At 32.4% G+C, this 20904-nt stretch overlaps 5 protein-coding genes across 9 annotated transcripts; 3 read left to right on the top strand and 2 right to left on the bottom strand.

Annotated features, from left to right (window-relative positions):
• Positions 1–513: 513 nt before the first annotated feature.
• LOC121116400 (heme peroxidase 2) lies at positions 514–3407 on the top strand. Of its 2 annotated transcripts, none has more exons than XM_040710655.2 (7): positions 514–1144; positions 1209–1430; positions 1483–1896; positions 1950–2201; positions 2265–2567; positions 2624–2872; positions 2931–3407. In XM_040710655.2, the coding sequence occupies exons 1-7, from the start codon at positions 615–617 to the stop codon at positions 3163–3165; spliced, it is 2205 nt and encodes a 734-aa protein (XP_040566589.1). In that variant the 5' UTR covers positions 514–614; the 3' UTR covers positions 3166–3407. The 2 variants fall into 2 exon arrangements, with proteins under 2 accessions (XP_040566589.1, XP_040566588.1); XM_040710654.2 differs by having other exon boundaries at positions 536–1144; positions 2910–3407.
• Positions 3408–4140: 733 nt separating this feature from the next.
• Positions 4141–7198, top strand: LOC121116401 (bleomycin hydrolase). The gene is given in 7 exon segments (XM_040710656.1): positions 4141–4267; positions 4342–4655; positions 5848–6015; positions 6017–6186; positions 6252–6579; positions 6641–6805; positions 6870–7198. Coding segments are annotated over 7 exon segments (1362 nt in total). The 5' UTR covers positions 4141–4263; the 3' UTR covers positions 7083–7198.
• On the bottom strand, positions 7129–9217 carry Tcs1 (Threonyl-carbamoyl synthesis 1). Of its 2 annotated transcripts, none has more exons than XM_040710658.2 (4): positions 9088–9217; positions 7769–8488; positions 7591–7705; positions 7129–7494 (listed from the first exon to the last, which is right to left on the bottom strand). In XM_040710658.2, the coding sequence occupies exons 2-4, from the start codon at positions 7900–7902 to the stop codon at positions 7222–7224; spliced, it is 522 nt and encodes a 173-aa protein (XP_040566592.1). In that variant the 5' UTR covers positions 7903–8488; positions 9088–9217; the 3' UTR covers positions 7129–7221. The 2 variants fall into 2 exon arrangements, with proteins under 2 accessions (XP_040566592.1, XP_040566591.1); XM_040710657.2 differs by having other exon boundaries at positions 8595–9159.
• A 5419-nt stretch (positions 9218–14636) lies between these two features.
• On the bottom strand, positions 14637–16733 carry LOC121116397 (uncharacterized). Of its 3 annotated transcripts, XM_071887548.1 has the most exons (4): positions 16571–16690; positions 16445–16499; positions 16183–16379; positions 14637–15904 (listed from the first exon to the last, which is right to left on the bottom strand). In XM_071887548.1, the coding sequence occupies exons 3-4, from the start codon at positions 16291–16293 to the stop codon at positions 15458–15460; spliced, it is 558 nt and encodes a 185-aa protein (XP_071743649.1). In that variant the 5' UTR covers positions 16294–16379; positions 16445–16499; positions 16571–16690; the 3' UTR covers positions 14637–15457. The 3 variants fall into 3 exon arrangements, with proteins under 3 accessions (XP_071743649.1, XP_040566584.1, XP_040566585.1); XM_040710650.2 differs by having other exon boundaries at positions 16445–16725; XM_040710651.2 differs by having other exon boundaries at positions 16183–16733.
• Positions 16734–17895: 1162 nt separating this feature from the next.
• Positions 17896–20821, top strand: botv (exostosin like glycosyltransferase 3). Its single transcript, XM_040710646.2, is given in 4 exon segments — positions 17896–18157; positions 18239–18540; positions 18615–20470; positions 20472–20821. Coding segments are annotated over 4 exon segments (2439 nt in total). The 5' UTR covers positions 17896–18098; the 3' UTR covers positions 20694–20821.
• Positions 20822–20904: the final 83 nt, after the last annotated feature.

Raw genomic sequence — 20904 nt, 5'->3', positions numbered from 1 at the left:
CTGTACTAGACAGAAGTTTGGCACAAGTTTGAGAACCACTACCTTAACCTCTAGGTATGGCACAGTACTTATTTTCCAGAGGTGGAAACTTGGAATCGAGATTAAGACTATTGGACTCGAGTCCATATTTTGAAGACTCAAGACTTTACTGAATATTGTATAATTTTTAACTAAGTAGTATAATATTACATTATACTTATTATGGACACTGAGATTTGGTTATGGTCATTTGTCATTATTTTTGATAATTTATACTGGACTTAAGAGAAACATTTAAGACCCAAATACGTAATTATTATGTATTTGAAATAAACTCCAAAAAATATGAGGACTCGATAAAAAAAATTAAGGACTTATGAGCAAACACCTCAAGGGCTCTACATGGATTTACAATATATTTGCAATACATGTATTTGTAAATAATTTGTATCTAATTCAATTATTCGAAAATCTTTTCAAAAATAATCTAAATTTCAATAATTCCATTGTTGTTTTGACTCGATTAATTCTGGAAGATAAACAAAGAACCTGATGAGTGATGCGATGCACATCTAGCTGTCTTCATGCGTCATTTCTTCAGTTCTGAAATTCTTAATACTTAATTTTAATTAAAAATGTGGATATCCTGGTGGTTTTATTTTTTACTTTGGATTCACTCCTCCACTTCTCATAGCTTTATTAAAACGGATATCTTTGATCGCATCTATAAGCAACTCGATCGTCTCATCCATTTGGAGTCGAATGCCACAAAATCAGGCTCAGGTTTTAATAAGGGTCATTCTTTTATCACAAAACCCAATAAAGAAGCATACTCTAAATATGAAACGTCGATCGTATTGGAAATTGCCACTCGAGAAGGCGGAATTACTCGACTTCCAAGGAATTCGGTTCCTTCTCGATGCGATACTCTTAGATGTTCTCCCTCCGACTCTTATTCAAAATTAGATGGAGCTTGTAATAATTTATGGAAAAATAGGAGATGGGGATCTCGTCTTCAACCACTCAGGAGAATATTGCCTTCTGTATATAACGATCATATCTCAGAACCGAAGATTAAAAGCATCAATGGAAGTTATCTTCCTAATGCACGTGTTGTATCCAACGCATTTCATCAGGGGAATCGTATCACTTCTAGGAAACATAAGTACATAATTTATACAGTTTGGTATTTTTTTCCCCAGGATTTGATTATGACCTTATCTTTACAGTTACACACTCATGCTTATGCAATGGGGACAATTCCTTGACCATGACATATCCTTCACACCAAATGTTCGAGCTCTACGTTCCGGTGAGGCGTTTAATTGTAATTCTTGCGATTCTACGTTATTTGTACACCCGGCATGTTTTCCAATTATGATACCAAAAAATGATCCATACTTCCCTGCTCAAGCACATGATCAAAAGCGTCGTTGTCTTACATTCACAAGGTGATTTTCTTGTATTTGTTGCAAATGTATTGTAAATATATTTTTTATTAAGGTCAATGCCAGGTCAAAAAAATATTGGAAAGAGGCAACAATTAAATCAAAACTCGGGACTTCTCGATGCATCTCATGTTTACGGTAGCTCCATTTGTTCTAGTAATGCCCTGAGAAAGTTTAAATATGGACATCTAAAAGTTACAAATCATCCTCATCAATCTTATTTCAAACCCTTGATGCCCATGAAACAAAATATATTTGAATGTGAATCCCATTTTGGAATGTGTTTCCATTCCGGAGATGATCGTAGTAACGAGCAACCAGGTCTAACGTCCTTACATACATTATTTGTAAGGGAGCATAATTATATTTGTGACCAATTAAGAATTTATAATCCGAAATGGAGTGACGACACTTTATTTCAAGAGGCAAGGAGAATACTACGTGCGATTAATCAACAAATTACATATAAGTACGTTTAATATACGTTTTTATTTACTATATTTAAAATGGTTAATTATGTAGTGAATTTATACCGCGAATATTGAATCATCAAATGCGATCGAAATTTGGATTAATCCTTCAAAAGCGCAACACATATTTTCCCGATTATAATTCATCATGCTCTGCGGATGTTTTTAACGAGTTTTCCACCGCTGCTTTTCGGTTTGGGCATACTCTTATTGCTCCAATGATTAACATGATTAATCAGATTCAACGAATTCCCAAACATGTCAGACTGCGTCACCATTTCAATAATCCAGATATAATGCAAAGGTAAGCATTATATAGATAAACTCTTACTTTTGGGAGACATATATTAACTCTTTATTTCATTAGTCCTAAATTTATTGACTACCTCGTGAATGGATTATCCAATCAAAAGATAGAAGAGTATGATAGTTTTATAGAGTCTGATTTGAGAAATCGATTATTTGAAGAAATTAAATCAAGGAACTCATCATTTGTTCCTCATTCGGGATTAGATCTTGCTGCATTAAATATACAAAGAGGTAGAGATCATGGAATCCCTGGTTATGTAAAGTACAGAAATTGGTGCAAAAAAGAAAACATCACTTCTTTTAATGAACTTCGAAGAGTTTTCAATAAGACAATCATAAGGAAATTAAAATCTGTTTATAAGTATGAAAACAGTCAAATGAATAATATTAGCTTTTTTTATAATTACATTTTTATAGGAACGTGCAAGACATTGATTTATTTACGGGAGGGATTTTGGAAGAATCTATGAAAGGAGGTTTGGTGGGAGAAACCTTCGGTTGTATCATTGGCCTTCAATTTAAGCACTTGCGCTACTGTGATAGATATTGGTTTGAAAATCCATTTCCTTATATGAGATTTACAAGGGCTCAATTACGAGAAATAAAAAAAGTTTCTCTAGCATCCATAGTATGTAGAAATTGCGATCAACCGAGGAATTTTCAAAAGTAAGATACCTAGGACATAACAGTTATTCCATAAAAGTATCATTGATTTCCTTATTAGATTCATAATGGACATGCCAAACGATCAAAACAATTATAAATTAAAGTGTTCCTCGCACCCAAACATCGATTTGAAACATTGGATTGATCAAAGACACAAAAATTCTTCTGCTAATCATAGATTTTGTGATATTGAGGGTAGAATTATGGAGGGGGCGATAAGGATCTACGTATTTCGGGATGTACACAGTGTTCGTGCCCAGACTCTGGAGGTAACGCAATATGTCAGACTATAAATATCAACTCTTGCTCGGATTTAATTAACGAAATTGGTTTAAACGAAGTCAAGACGGAAGAGGATTGCTTTGCTCAGTGTTCTAATCACATTGAAACAACCATTTTAAACGATACTAGGGAAAATACAGTCACTTCTTAATTATTATTTTATAATCGCATAACGTAAATCATCATTAGGTAGATTTTAAAATTTGTATCAATTGTGGAATAAATGACTCCTTATTCTGTAATGCACTTATAATCAGGCAATTCGTCTACATCTTTGTAATATTATTTTATAACTCTACTATAAGACATATGATTTAGAGCTATAATTATGTTGCCTTCGTGGAGAAAATTACTGCTACATAAGTGGGATAGTCAAGTTCTCAAGTTTGTTAATAGTTCATTTTAATTTATGACGTGGATTGTCGATTTTCAAGACGACAAATTAACAAAGCAATTAATTTTTATCACCGTGTGTGTGTATGTGTTTGTATGTTACAACGTGAAATATTTATTATTTGAGTCGTCGAAATTGAAGAACAATGCATGTTGCAGAGCAATATAAAAACTAGTTATGACTGAGGCGCTACGAGTTCAAATAAATAATAGACATATAAATAAAATGAAGAGTGATGCGTTGTCCTCTTCATTTAAATAATGAGATAATACTATTAAATATATTAGTTCATTTCAAAAAAGGAAAATTATATATTATCTGATTCTACTTGTTCATGATATCCAAGACTTTTATTATAATAATCAAGCAACCTATAAAAGTTACAATTTACATAACATGCAATTACTAAAAGTAACAACTACATAAGGAATAAATTAAGTGATGGAGAGCAATATATGATTTGTGAAGTTTTGTCGACAAAAATTCAGTATTTTATAGAGGAAGAGAATGAGGTTGCGTAGAGAATAGTAGAGAAGTCTGTATTTTATTATAAATGGGTGCGTAGAGGGCGCTGTATGTGAGGTGTTGACTTTCTCCGATTTTTCTTTTAGGTTTCCTTTATAGTTTATACTTACTAGTTACTTTTATTTAAAAGAAATAAAACTTGGGAAAGAGACGGCAGTTGGAATTGTTTAGTTTTATTAGAAAGTTAATCATGGGTGAGTTGCGGATTTAGTTATCCGGGTATATATATATATAATTATAATTAATTATTACTGTTTTTTTCCCGTAGAATCTTTAACATTGGACACTCTTCAAAATTTAAGAGTTGAATTTCAGTCTGATGAGAAAAATATCATTGCTCAGAACATTGTTACTAAGACTGATCCTCAGCTTGCCTGTGTAAATCGATCCATCTATGAGAAGAATTACAATCATGTCTTTACACATAAGATAACAGATGAAGGGAAACCCGTTTCGAACCAGAAAGCGAGTGGAAGATGCTGGCTATTTGCTGCCCTTAACGCCATGAGGATTCCTTTCATGAAGGACTTGAATGTGGAGGAATTCGAGTTCAGTCATGGCTTTCTGTTCTTCTATGATAAAGTATGTTGTTATTTATGGATTTATTTATTTTTTTGATAGGAAATCTATTTGGTCAAGTCAAAATATCAGGGAAATTGACTTTTTCATTATAAAAAACTTAAAATTCAATAGGATTAATAAGTTAATCAAAAATAACACTTTTAATTTCAGGGAAATTTATTTACTCATCTTATAATGTGAATCCCTTATTTTTAACCATAGAAATAGTATATTATTCTGTTTAGCCTAACAGTCTTGTAATTGAAATTTTTACTTTTCTATTCGGCTTTTATATAAAAAAAGGTTATTCGGTCATATTTAACTCTATATTAATTCATTTTAAACATTCAACCTTCATATTTTTTGGTCTCAATTTATGTGGTTTATATACAAATTTCATGCATTCACAATTCAATCACTTTTGAGGGATGTTAATTTTTTTTTTAAACGAAGATACGAGAACAGTAAAAATAGTCTTGTTAGATTCAATATCTTGACGCATTAATTACAAATAGTTAATTAGTTTTTTCATATCAAATTTCATTTTCAAGAATTTGTATCCTTTTTATAGGCTTGAACAATAAAAAAAATCAATAATCTACATAAAAATATAGCTATTTTCTAGCAAAATTGATTCTAATTTCGATTATAGGTGTATATTTCAAGTGGATTCATCCAATCCTGAAAAAAAAATCACTCTAAAAGAAAAAAAACACCTTAATATATATATATATATAGTTTTGCTTATAAAAGAATAATGACCCAGTTTGTATGTGCCTAAAGGTTGCGGCATTAATAATTGGTGTTTTTTTTATTATCTAATTTTTTGCTTCTAAAATGTCTCTGCCATATTGATTTTATTTTACCAAAAATGACTCAAAGTTTATTTTAAAACCCCCATTGTTTTACCTATTCGTATTTATTTATTTCCTTTTTTCAACATGATAATGAATTATATCATGTTTTAAAAGTTTCAGCAATTAATCCCTGGAAATTTTTGTAATAAAGAAATGTACATTAATTGGTATGAAAATACATAAAATTGGTGATATATGTTTATTTTTATGTAGATTAATGATTTTTTTTTGTTCTATTCTTATATATACTTAAAAGATGTTCAATTAATTTCACATGTTTTTAAATCATTGTTTGATAATTTATTTTTATAAAAAAAATTTACTATTATTTTATTTTTCGTTAATCATTATTCTAGATTGAAAGAGCTAACTTTTTCCTGAATAAAATAGTTGAAATTTGTGAAAAAGACCCTAATGTTGAGCCATCGGGTAGACTTTTAAGTTATCTACTGAAAGAACCACTCGCGGACGGTGGCCAATGGGGAATGGGTTGTTCCATAATTGAAAAGTATGGAGTAATACCTAAAAAAATGTTTCCCTGAGACATTTTCGTCTGAGTCCTCGTATAGAATGAATAATATGCTTACTTCTAAGCTTAGACAGTTTTCAAAAAATATCATTACTATGTCGAAAAAAGGAACTGCTAAAGAAGATATACTTAAAGAAATAGATGGGTACATGAAAATTATTTACAGGTACGTTCTACTTTTACTTTAAAAATAGGTTTTTAATTATCGTTGTTATATTTAATCCCAATTAGAATTATAGCCATATGCCTTAGTATTCCTCCAGAAAGTTTTGTCTGGGAATATTACGATAAGTCAAAAAATTATAAAAAAATTGGTCCAATTACTCCTTTAGAATTTTATCAGAAATATGTCAAGCCTTTATGGAATGTTAGTGAACATATTTGTCTTGTGTCAGATCCTAGACCTGAAAATCCAATTGGTAAAGCCTATACAGTTGATTACTTAGGTAATACCATAGGAGGATTACCGATTATATACAATAATCAGTCCATAGATACATTACTATCTATATCTGCGAAGTCGATAAAAGACGGAAGTGCTGTCTGGTGTGGCCTAGATGTAAGAATACAACTTTTTATACCTACTCTGTAAATTTAATCATATTTGTTTAACATTTTAGATGACAATGTTCCATAAGAGCAAAGGTATAATGGACTTGGACCTATTTGACCATGAGCTTATGTTTGGAACTAAGCTCGTTCTTGGTATGGAAAAAGCGGATCGATTGCGTTATTTTGACTCTGCTATGGGCCATGCAGTTAATCTTACAGGAGTTAGTTTTGACGTAAGTTGACAATGTGTTTTTATTTATCTAAGTACTATCTTTAAATTTGGATCTTTTTGTACAGGATAATGGTGAACCTTCTAAATGGAGAATTGAAAATTCATGGGGTAAAGACTTTGGTGAAGACGGTTACCTGTCTATGACTAATGAGTGGTTTAGAGAGTTCGGGTTTGAAGTAGTGGTAAAGAAAGAATATGTTCCACAAGAAATAATTGATGTTTTCAAAATGGAGCCAATAGTATTACCTGCTTGGGACCCAATGGGTGTTTTGGCTTAGATACGTTTTTTATACATATTCAGTCAACAAAATTAAGAGTGATGCATTTGATGGATAAACTACTAATAATAATAATTTATTCAATATGAAATCAAAATAAAATTCAACAAAATCTGTTTGTACTCGTATTGTATATTCTTTACTTGATCTGTTTTCGCTCTTTGGACAGCTTCCACGAGTACTGAAGTTTGGACCAAATACCTCTAGTCATCGTTAGAATCTTTACGTCAGGAGATTTAGATTTCTTCCAAAAGTTATACACTGATAGCAATATTTGCCTAGCTTTACATAGTTCATTTCTTTGTATCAGACTAAGAGCTAGATAGAGCTGACATTTAGAAACTAATGATGGATCTTCTAGAAGGGATACTAATTTCATTTGTTGCAAGGCATTTTCCCCAGCTCTCACAGCCTTGAATGATAAAATGAATGACACAATATTTAACAATATAAATTTGCTATATTTGACAAATATAAGAAGGAAATATAAATGGATAAATTTACTCACCCAATTGCTAGAATGTTCACCCAAATTTGAAAAAGCACCTCCAAGAGAGGATAACCAGTAGAGAGCATGCTCCATGTCAATGGCCCTATGAAGAACACCAGCAGTGAGACGATATCTAAATTTCATAGAAACATTATTCAATTTACATATTCAAAGGAGCAAATTATTCTCAACTCACGATGCATAAGATACTTCTTCCCTACAGGCAATTGGATAAGTGATGTCTTGATCTATTAAATATTTTTTAGTAGGGCTCTTTTCATCCACTGTATTGTCATTGAGATCATTATGTAAAGTCATTTTCTCACTCATATTTACAAAGAGAAGATTCTGTTAGACCAAAGCTCTTAAGAGAATTGAGAGTTGAATCCAAAGCGCAGCCTTCACGTATAACTTTAAATTTTCCGAGTTCACACAGCTCTACAATGGTCGATCCCGCTCTAGAAGGATCAGGAATAGAATCTTTTTCACGAAATACAGCTCCAAGATGAGGTAATAAGTCCTCAAATTCTTCAACTGTTAACGAACTAGGAGAAGATGATTTATTAGCTGAAGTAAGTGCAATGGGCTCTCCAGTCGCTCGACAAACTTCTCGAACAAAAGGGTGATTAGGGATTCTAACTCCAACAAGCTGAGTCAGTGGATTGAATTCGGGATTCAACTTTTCTTGACGTTTAAAAATCAGAGTTACAGGGCCGGGAAGAAGTTGCTCAAGGAGTTCCTTTGGGACAGTAACGTGAGCCCAAGTGTAAATGTCTTGAATTTCTGCTAGACAAATAGCAATGGGTTTGACGAAAGCTCTCCCTTTAATTTTGTAGAGGGATTCCACGGATTTGTTATTTTGCACACAAGCAGCCAACCCGTAGATTGTATCTGTAGGAAGAGCAATGACTTGTCCCTGCAAAATAAAGAGAAGTTCCTTGAGTTAGACTTGAAAAGAGAGTTGCAATTCAAAATCAAGTGAATGAGAGGGATTTGGGGATTGGGATGGAGAAAGAAGTAACCTGTAGAAGCTGATCCGCAGCCGTCCGAATGAGAAACTGTGGAAGAGAGCTTTGTTTTAGAGAGTGGATGTCGTAAATGGAGGAGTTGGATGTGGTGGATGTTTTCATGGCCGCTTTCCTCCTTATTCTCTCCAGCGATGTCCGCAAGAGACGCATTTATAAAAAGTGGTCATGGGCTCGTCGGCGGAACGTGTTTGGATCTGCATGAAATAGGCACGGTGATGATCACAATTGGGACAAGTCTCCTCAGTGGAGTCCACGTTCTCCCAGGCAGCAGAGCCTCCCAAGACGTCGTCCACTTCCTTTAATTTAGGATACACTCGATCAGAGAGACGGGATACGACGTTTCGTTTGTAGGGACACGTCTCACACGCAAAGCGCATACAAGAATCAGTAACACCCTCTACGACTCCCAATATATTCCCACAATTCGGACAAAACATTAACATCCTCGCATAGAGGCCGATAATTAATAAATATTACTACTACTCACTATATTGAAGTAGGGACTGCAATACTATTACGACACTTCCCCCATTTCCGCTTTTTTTTTTAGCACTCGTCCGCTAAATACGACCAAACTAGCTTTAAATAAGTACACAAATATAGCTAGCGGCAATATTGACAGCAACAGTACATTTGTAGTTTATGTATTCGCAGCTGTATAGCTACAGGGTGCATTTTTACAATTAAAAATTTTTTAAACCCGTTTTTCTTGGGAACTCTTAGTCGTATAGCTTTAAAAACTAGTTTATCAGATTTTGCAGACTAAGCGTTGAAAATGTCCGCCGAGTACGATCGTCCTGCAGCTGCACGTGGTTGAGGCTGTTTAGATAAATGATTAGGTTCACGGAGGGTCCCTACGTTTGTATATAAATGGATCTGTAAATATCTCTGCTAATTTAAGAAATAAAAAAGTTTATGTCCTGGTCTCGAAAATTCTTAATTGTAAAACCGCACCCTGTATGTAAATTATTTTTAATTTAGTTAAATATTAGACCATCAGGGATCAGCACTATCGAATATTGTAGAATTTCATCATTATTTAATTTATATTATGTTGAATCAAAATGAATAATGATGTACACCAAAGGTTTAATGTACACTTGCAATGAATACTTATCCTTAAAGAAAGGAATGATACACGAGAGAGATACGATATAGGGTATTCTTATTTACTTACTTAAATCATAGGTACATTATTGTATTTAAGAGTAGATTGTAGTGAATTTGTACAGTACAATTAGACAAGCAAAATTTTTTTAAAGGCTGAAGAATATCAATATTCCTAATGAAATAAATCATCATTATAATCCCCACTATTCAATTTTTGACAAAAACTTTTTTTACTCTAGTTTTTAATGGGAGTAGTCAAAAAAATAACCTTAGATTTTTACTACATACCTAGATATTTAGAAGTATATCATTGTTATAAGTGTAAATTTTAGTAAATTAATCAAAATTATCAAATATATTATAAGGTTAAACAATTAAGACAAAATGAAAAAATAAACTTAAATCAATGAAGCACATAAATAAATACATATTTGCATTACACCATTATTTACAATTGATAAATAAGAAAATAATTTGAAGTGTTAATGTCAAACTAAGATGGAAGGAACATAATCCACTATTTAGGGTTTGTGAATAATGAAATAGCCGTTCTTATATACAGTTTTGTGACATCGTAAGTATTTAATGTAATCCGTAATTTATTTATTGAATATTGATGTGGAGATCCTAAATCCTTACGATCGAGTGATATTTAAATATGATGGCAAGTGATTTAGTAATTCAGAAAATGACTCCCGACTCACTAACTTTTGAAATTTGTTAAACGAAATTCATATTTTCGAATATAAGTTTACTAAAGCAAGGAAATCTATAGACTTCCTTGACTTAAGTTATAAGTTATTGGTATATTTATCACGTAAGAGTTCCCATGAATTGTTAATGCATATATGTACATAATGGAAGAGTTGAATATGTTTTGCGGCTTTGCTGATAAAGTTATCTAGAAAAAAGAACTCCATTAAATTCATGGTCTAGGATCGTCTCTTTTTTTTCCAACGACAGAAGAGACTACAGTAATAATGGAATCGGAAGCGAGGATAAAGTGTCTAGAATTACAGAAATAATACAGTCTTATAAATGGACACAGTGTCATAGTTGCTTGTTTGTTATGTACATGAAAGACACATAAGGACTCAAATCAATTAAATAGTTTTCTAAGAATATTAGTAGACGAAATAGAGTAGACTTTGGAAGGAGGTTTCAATTGAAGAGCTGCAGATGAAGGATGCTAAGTCCCTATATTCCTCACTGTACATTTCATTCCAGTATTATTAATCTTAATTTAACGGATCCTTAGTTCTTATAGAAGTATACAATGATTCCATACAACTTGCAATATATAGAGCACCGGATGTGCATTTGAACCAATGGATGATGAAGTAACAGGTTTGAACGTTAAAGGACATCTGAAAATGACTGATATTTCCATTAAATGAGATCCCATCCACCAAGTCAGGCACAAGAACCTTTTCTAAAGAGATGAGATCCCTGAACATCATAGATATCCTAATGTCATGAACACATGAATTCAATGTTTCAATAAAGGACCTCAGACCCATATAGCCGGATATTCTGAGAAAATGATCCATCCAAACAATCTTTATAGTCTTAGAAGTAATTAATTTGATGACTAAAGTTTATCACAAAGTTTATGACGGTTCGTCATCACAAAAAAAGTGCTAAATCAAAATAATTTTATTTCTTCATCCTTCACCCAATAGAGTAGTTTGAATGTAGGTGGTTTCGTGGTGCTTCTTATTTTCTCTTGCCTAGATATTGTTGAAACTAGTTTTTTATTCCATGGGCCATAGTACTTAGCCCATTAAAACTGTAAACGTATTTAAATATGCATTATTAAATTGTAAAAATATACATGTTTAGACAGTATTTTCTTTTACGTTTTAATACAAGTAAATCTGATGAAGCTATTTCCAAGGATGTTTCTACTGTAATTAAGTGCGTCCTGGGATATTTCATATATATTTTTGTGGAAGCGTCCATAGATAATTGTTTCTTTCTCTAGATGTGGATGTTTCTCATAAGTCATACTGAAAATGAAAATATATGTTTCTAAAGAAGAATTAAGATTTTGTCTAGCTACAGAGTTGTCCACAGAGAGTCCTATACCTACTGTAGCCCCCCTCCCTCAAATGAAGGAATTTTTGAAAAATTATTTACCTTAAAAAAAAAATCTGAGCTAGAGTTGAATCACATTTCGAGCCTCGTATTTTGGTCTTATTTACTTTTAAGTAGTCGGTAGTCACTAAATATGGTTGAAGCTTTTTTATTTCATTAATTTATAACAAAATAATAATGTGATATAAGGAATAAGGTTAATATATATCTATTAACCTTGGTGATAGGGTCTTAATTTATTGGGGTTGGTTACCCTTTACCGCCTGGATGTACTTCAAAGTCTCTTTTTTGGTAAATAGGTGTAGCATTAATTTTCAAGTCTATATCTTCTACCTGATTGTGATAAAAGCTAGTTTATGATCAATATAAGGAATATGTTTTTGAATGAATTTCTAATGTTATTTACTTATAGTCATTCGCTCGAATGTACTTTCAAAGCCATTTATATCTATATACCATGGCCCATTGTACATATATATAAATATTTACTTTTCTTAAATAATGTGACCAGTGGATCAGGAAGTCTTGTTAAGATAATTTTGTTATTAAAAAATATTTTTGAGATTTTTTCATTTATATTGTATCCTGATGCTTGTAAAAGCTTACACAAATGTAAATTTTTCTTTCCAATTCAATAGATAAAATTCAGGCGGTAAAGGGTTAAATACGCCTTCAGCCATTTAGCAACATAAAATCCCAACACTAGTTAGGTTTACGCCTATGAAAGGAGACTTTCGGCTATTGGTCCCTAGGTGTCGCCAGTTAGACATTATAAACCGGTCCAAAAATCTAAGTGCTTATTTCGACATGTGTTAACAATATGTATATTATTGTATGTATAGTTTCATTCACGACGCACTTTTTTCGCTCGTAAAAATGTCTAATTTTGTGCCTACAAACTACGATGTGCGGACATCATTGATTTTCTGTTACCATTTGAAGAAAAACGCTTCTCAAGTCCATCAAATGCTTGTGGAAGCTTACGGTGGACATGCTCTAAGCAGACCAGAGTGATTCATGTGGTTTGTATCGTAAGATCGGTAGATGGGTGCCACATGAACTGAATGAAAGGCAGCAAAAAAACTGAAAAACCACTTGTGAATTGTAAAGTAAACACTACATATATTTTTATAATGAAACTCGAATTAGAAAAGTTCAAATAGATGTTTGTATATTTAATATGAATATTATTGATCTAAGTCTTATCAATTGACAGTATAATTTAGATTGACAGGAGCTGAAGCTCTTGCTCTTGCTCTTGAGTTTATCTGATAATGAAAAATTTGATGAAATAAACCTGGTCTTCCTAGATGAAACCTTAACTGGCATGTATTCAGAGAATTATGACAATGGTGGATCAGAAATAAATCATCTAGGAAAATGTATATTGGAAAGACAATTAATGGTTCGACTCTCAAAAGGTGGTGATAATGAAGAAATAGAAAAATAACAAACACAAAAGATCATTTCAATTAGCATAAGGAAAATCCTGATTTCTATTTAAATACCAGTTTTATTCCTAATATTGAAGCGGATCATACACAAATTCTTGGGAATATTTTGAGCTGTTTTTCTTAACAAACAACTAAGAAACTTAATAATAATTGAAGAAATCAATAAGCAATTCAAAATAGCATTGATCTCAATTTAACAGAAGTTGAATTATTCGTTTTCAGTGGTGGCCTGATTTTATCAAGCACTTTTTTATAGGTATCCATACTAGATTAAAATTAATAATTGACAATACATTTTCAATTCTATGCCATTTCGAGTATCACTCCCTAAATTATTTAATAGATTCCAATTAATATTTATGTAATTAAAATACTATTTTTTTTAGAGTTATGGATATTTTATTAAATCTGATACATCTCATATAGTAATTATGTTGTCTATTATTCAGTCTAAAATTTATACTTTAATAATTCAATATCTAGTGTTCATAACTTTAAAAATTTACATCACAATCTCGTTTTAACTATTGTGAATAGTTCAAAAACTATTTTTCTATTTTCTAAATACATAGATACATACAAAATATGATAAAGGAATTTCCTTTAACTGGAAACCACAACATGATATTTATGTTTAAAATCACTCAAACTTCGAAACTTCTCCGAACTAAATATTGCAAAGGCAAACTAAAGTGTCTTATGGAAAAATACTTAATATTTTGGATGTGTAAGCTTAGTTAACCTAAAGACTTTCAGTTTAACCAATAGTCAGGCTTAAGTATATTTAATAATTAATTGAGAGCCTCAGTGTCGGCTCTAGGTGGTAGGAATCCACCCCCCCCCCACCCAAAAAGAAAGAAAAAGCTGGGCATTGAGCCCCTAAACATTGCATTGTGCTGGACGGAGGAAGTTTCCTAGTTGTTGTTTTTTTCTATTTAAACAGAAAGATAAATTTTATCATACAAAAGGGATACGTAGGGTGCTTCCTCCATCCAGTGTTGTAACTAACTTTGTTTATGCCCCCAAATTAAATAGATAGGCACATATTATGTAATTAACTACGAATATTGCATACCTACGTTCAATCATAAATATTACTTTACTAATTAAAACAGGTAAAGTGTAATATTATTTTACTAAAACCACAGAATTGTTTTTTATCCTACTAATATTATCCTCAATATTGTATTTGTTTTTTTACAATTGTGTCCCACCCCAATAATTTAGAATGTTCCTCCTTAGATATATATCTAATTAAAGGACTACTTCTAGCTCTGGACAACCTCTTCCTGAATATAAATAGATGTGAACAAATTAAACCTTTCATATTGGTTATAAAGGACCTTCAACCTCCAAATGATTTTGCATAAATTGGTTATAACTTATAATGAATATTATCATGCATAAACAAGGATATGTATTTTCAGAAGTATAAAAATATTTAATATTAACAATCAAGGAGTTAAAAATTAAACTATAGTTACTATGTATAGTATATATATAAAGGATAAAATTACTTTGAATTACATTAAACAAGTTAGTTATTCATTTTCTATTAATTAATTATTAAGGTACGTAGAAATATTATATTCACTGATTAGGTTATGTAAAATTTTAAATTAATTAAGATCAAAATAGTTAAAGAGAGAATATTATTTATAAATCATCATTCAACAACATCGTCTGTCTCTACCTGAGCAAACAAATTATTCAACTTGTCTGGATAATCTTTAGAGACTTGTTTCACTGCATCAAATACAACATTTTTGGGTGTCCTGAAATCCTCTTCATTTTCTTCATGGGAAAGAGATATATGAGTAGATTCTTTGACGCAATCTTCCTTACCAGTCCAGTTTTTTATACCGCTAGACACTATCTGTTTCTGTGCCCAAAGGGCTGAGGCCTGTATCCTTGCAAACCATTCAATAAAATCTTCATCATTAGATGACTTTTGTAAACATTTTTCTGATCCGTCATAGTAAGCATTAAGTAACCTTGCAACTAAGTCGATTTGTCCACCCAAGTGAAGAAGAATATATCGATAGTCTGCTTCCATGGCTTTAGAAAGACACTTCAAGCGTTCAAATGCTGATCTCATGACTACAATTCGACGATCTTTCGATTTACTAAGGATTCTTTCTCTTTTTAAGCGTTTGAGTAACTCCTTTGATTTGGACTTGAGCCTTTCATGTTTATCTAAGGTCTCTGAGTTTTAAGACGGTGAGCATGTAAAGAAGCTTCGAGCTCGTCAATATCCTTGCTCAACAAGGAGCGAGCTGTTTCTTCACGAGTTTCTAGCTGAGACTTGAGTGCTTCTAACCCCGTTCGTAAATCACCCAATTCTGTTTCATATTCCTTATGACGAGTATGCGCATTCGTTAACTGCTTTTCTAAACCTAGTCTAGATTTACGCTCAATTTCCAATGACTTTTTGATCATAGAGGTCTCGGTCCTGTAACGAATTTTCTCAATTCTTAATTTTGACTTCATATTCTCCAATTCCAAATTAAGTTTGTTTGTTTCATCATTGTCATTTGATTCTTTGACTGTGGTTAAAATTGATTTAACATAATTAGAATCAACAGGAACATTGATACGATTTGATAATAAAAATTCAAAAATAGACAAATTCCGATTCGTTTCCTATCAAACAAAAGATTGATTAGCTTGAGTCTTATTTTCAGTCATGTTCGAGCATTGATTTTAAATAATTTCACATGGCAAATAGTTATTGACTCAGACTTCAATCGGCATTAACGATTAAAATATTTGACTTTAAAATTAATTAAAAGAGTTATAAATGTCAAACTTGATAATAAAAAATCCAGTCTAAAATTGTTTTCAGTGTATATCAATATCTAATTTAAAAATTACGGTTTAAAATTTTGAAAAAGAAAACTCAAGCTATATTTATTCAAAACCTGAAGGACTTCACTCAACCTGGAGAATTCTTCTTTCACTTTGACGCCATCCAAAGTGCTTGAGGTTTCACTCGCATCCTCCTCACCTTTTTCAGATGTAGAATGATTCATGATATAATGATTAGCTCCCCTCCTTAATTTGTACAAATACCTAATTATTAATCGAAGATGGAAAAAAACAAAAACAAATCCAAAGCCTTGTAACAAAATTTTAATAGCATTAATGAACTGAATAATATGGTGAAAAATGGATCTAAACTACAATTGAATATCCAGATGATGAATCGAGAGGAAAGCTTTCTTTGTATGTATTATACCTATTAATACCATGAGTATTTAAAATATAGGTATTATCACGTCTCTCCCAAGTTATATTTTCAGTATTCACCTTCCTTTCTCATCCTTCCTTCCTGTATCGCATGCTCTGTAGATACTCAGGGATGGAAAAAATCATTAAAAGAATGGATATGGATCTATTTTCATCTATCCAAGCTAATGAATGGAGAACAAACTAAACAGTTTCAAAAATGGTACTATGGCTGTGACGTCATATATATATCCCCTCTAATATTTATATATATAGACAAGGACTACTAGAGTAGTAGCTAAAATCAATAAATGATTATGATCTTTTTATGGAAGTAAAGTCGATCCTCTCTCCTCTCCACTTAATCTTTCTTAACTCTTTATTTATCTATTTCAATTGTGTACGTACACACATATGATCTGACATAATTTAATCCAAATGTGAACAACACGAATCCATCAACTACGTACTGTGAACACTGAAATGAAATGAACATGGAACGATATTTTTTTTGTCGTGCCGTTATGAAGTGCAAATGGAAAGTTTAATCATTAAACAATTATCATTTCAATGGCACATCATGTGTATAATGTTGTACGTACTTTTAATATAACCCCATTTCGTAATGGAACACATAATATTAGACACTATGAGATAAAATTGAGCTAATTCACAATTCAATAAAACTTTTAGAAACAAAAATTATGATGGAAGGATTTTTTGAATCATCTTCTTTATCTGCATAAAATTGACACTTTGGTTGACAAACACAGCAGTTTTAGCGTAGATATTGAATAATTTTGATGCAATTTCATTGAAAAAGTGTCGATGGTTATTACTATATGTCGATTTTTGAAACCATGTTACTTTGATAGGAAATTGATTAAGCTCTCACTTAGTTGCAGAGTGTATATAATATATTTTTTTTCATATAAAATTGGGTTAAATGAAAAATACATAATCTATGTCATTGAAATGATAATTTTTTAATGGTAAAACTTTAATAATCATTTTGTGAAATGACTAATGAGTGAGCTCATTGATGAGTTGTTTCAATTCACTGCATTTACTTAATAAATTATGAGAAAATTCTTTTGTATTTCCGTCAAGCACAAAAAAAAGAGCGCGTTCCATATTTATTTGAGTGTTCCCTGCTATGTACTTCTATTAATTAGTGATAACTGGTAGATAAAAACCCGAAACATCTTTTCATTTGCAAATACAAATAATATTTTTTCCATAAAGCGTATTTAAATACTGAATACATGAGTTCAATTTTGTATCGATTTATAATGGATCGACGAGTACATCTCGTTCAATTCGTAAATGAGGAGTGATCACTAGAGTCCTCTTCTTCAATATTACTCGCCCAACATTTCATTGTTTATTTTTTATTGTGTGTAACAGACGAGTAGAGCTCGTTTAGTGCGCAAATCACTGTGTTTTTCTTGCTGTTTTTATATATTATATTAATAAATAATATATGAGCAAATAAAACTAACATACATATTTATTATTTTTGAGACGAAGAGTGAGTTGCTGATAAAGGATGTATGTACGCTCTGACTCCCTTCTTCATTGATCCACCATGTTTTTTTGATCCATAGGCATGATGCATCTTCGTCAAAGACTTACCCGGAGATGTATCTCGGCCATAACTCTTACCCGGTAATCATCGACTTTCAATCATTCAACGCTTCGTATATTTATAAATTATTATAATAGAAATTTGATATCTCTTTGTTCCAGGTTTCTATGGATTCTGGGTGTAGTCCTCTGTGTTCTCGTCTATGCACTAGGAATAGGGATTGCTCATGATCCAGACAACAAGGATTTGGAATCTGGAGAAGAGGATCCTTTACCTTCCTGCGAGGAATTAAACTTTAGAGTCCATGAATTACTTCGGATTCGTCTCTCTGTGAGGAATGAACTCCGTTCTCTAGAAAAGGAGAGAGGACTCATGCAAAGCAAAATTAATGAGCTTGGACGTCAAATAGAATCTCTTAAAAATGAGGCGCATCATTTAACGACAGATCTTGATCGAGTCAAAGGTTTCTTCATTCTTTTACGTTTAATTTTTGATAATGAATTTGAATCACGCCCTAAAATCCTATTTCTGTTCTAGTTTCCCTCAAAACTTCACAAATCGCTCTTGATGAATTCAATCTTCGAAACACGCCAGAGATTCGTGCTCCATTGCAGTTAAAATCCTCGAATGCTCCGGAAGAACGACTTGCTCCGGTTCTTTCTAATTGTATCTCAATGAACAACTGTTTTGATTACTCACGTTGTTCTTTGTCGTCTGGATTTCCCATACATTACTATAATGGAAGTAAGGACTCCAGACCTGGAAAAGAGGCCTGCTTATTTGTCGTCTCCTTTAATTATCATTTGGATGCTTCTAAATTAACTTTTTGGGGAGGGGATGGGCGAAATCATTTGTTACATTGTCCATTTGTTCCCAAATTACCCCCGCATCGAGCTATTGTAGTATCTCAATTTTCATTGAGTGAGCTTTCTTTTCGACCTGGATTTGATGTACCCATCCCTCCTCCGAGGAATACTAAAATCCCATTGAGAGACATTGTACCATTAAGGCGCAAATATTTGCTGACTTATCGTACCGTTGATGGTGTAAATAAGGAATTGATGCATTACGTTCAAAAAATTCAAAGTGATCAGACTGATGATAGAGCTTATATAATACAAACTAATAAGGCCAACGCTTACGAGAATTCTACTTTTGCCATCATTGATCCCTTAAAAAAGGATTTTCAGCGTCAATTATTGAATTGCTTACAGCAAGGAACTATTCCGGTGATTTTGTTTCCTGAAAGTGGATCTACTCCTTTTCATGAACTGATTCTTCCATTCGCTGAAGTTGTTGACTGGAGATTAGCCTCTGTTTTTTTAGACTATCATCGTATCCCTGAAATGCATTTTCTACTTAGATCCTATCCAGACTCTGACTTATTTTATCTAAAGCGCCAAGGTCGAATGATTCTCGTAGAGTACTTTACCCAACCACTTCAAACTGCTATAAATGTTGTGAGAGAACGAATTGGCTTACCACCAAGGAGCTATACTGAAACATCAAGTATTGGTATATTCAATGATACGTTCAAGAAAGAAATTATGGAGCAATTACCGCCAGATTATGAATCTAATGAATCTTTGGGGCCTCTTGAACCACCGTTTCCCTCTGCGTCTTTTCGGCGTAACTTCTCTAGCTTGGCTGTACATCGATATAAGACTTGGAATGAAATATTTAAGCCTTTTTATGCATCACCTCATACTCCATGGGAACCTGTTCTACCTACGGAAGCAAAATTTCTTGGCTCATCTGGATTTAGACCTATAAATGGTGGACAAGGAGGTACTGGAGTAGAATTCGCTCAAGCAATTGGAGGAAATATCGTGAATGAGCAGTTTACCATTGTTGTTTTGACCTATGAAAGAGAACAGGTACTTATGAACTCTCTGGCTAGACTTTATGGATTACCGTACTTGAACAAAGTTATTGTTGTGTGGAATTCACCTAATCTTCCACCGGAAGATCTAGCGTGGCCCGATATTGGAGTTGAAATATTAGTTATCAAGGCCGATAAGAATAGCTTGAACAATCGGTTTCAGCCTTTTAAGGCTATTGAAACGGAAGCTGTTCTCTCCATTGATGATGATGCACATTTACGTCATGATGAAATTATATTTGGATTCCGAGTGTGGCGTGAGAATCGAGATCGTTTAGTTGGATTTCCTGGTCGTTTTCATGAATGGGATTCTACACATTCGTCTTGGAATTATAATTCAAATTACTCTTGTGAACTTTCTATGGTTTTAACGGGTGCTGCTTTTTATCACAAATACTATTCTTATCTCTACACGTATGAAATGCCTCAAGAAATACGAGAGAAAGTTGATGAATTCATGAACTGTGAAGATCTAGCTATGAACTTTCTTGTGAGCCATGTTACACGTAAGCCCCCCCGTCAAAGTTACTAGTCGATGGACATTTCGATGTCCAGGTTGTCCTGTCTCCCTTTCGGAATATGATTCTCATTTTTTGGAACGTCATCAATGCATTAATTTCTTCAGAGAAATCTATGGTTATATGCCCTTACTCTATACGCAATATAGAGCAGATTCTGTACTATTTAAAACAAGGATTCCCCCGGACAAACAAAAGTGTTTTAAGTTTATATAAAGTTATTGTGTTGACTATTTTTTTTTTGTGACTAATTCATACAGCTAATACTTGATAGATATTATATATCTACTACCATTTTATTTTTATCGAATAAATATATTCATAGTATATACATTACATGTAAATTAAATTTAGAATTTCACTTTTATGAACTTTGTTTTACACATAAAAAACAGTAAATATGTTGTAGATTGTGTTATATTGGTCA

The sequence above is a fragment of the Lepeophtheirus salmonis genome, chromosome 4 (assembly GCF_016086655.4).
Source record: "Lepeophtheirus salmonis chromosome 4, UVic_Lsal_1.4, whole genome shotgun sequence".
Classification (NCBI taxonomy): Eukaryota; Metazoa; Arthropoda; class Copepoda; order Siphonostomatoida; family Caligidae; genus Lepeophtheirus; species Lepeophtheirus salmonis.
This window is presented reverse-complemented; position numbering and strand designations above follow the sequence as displayed.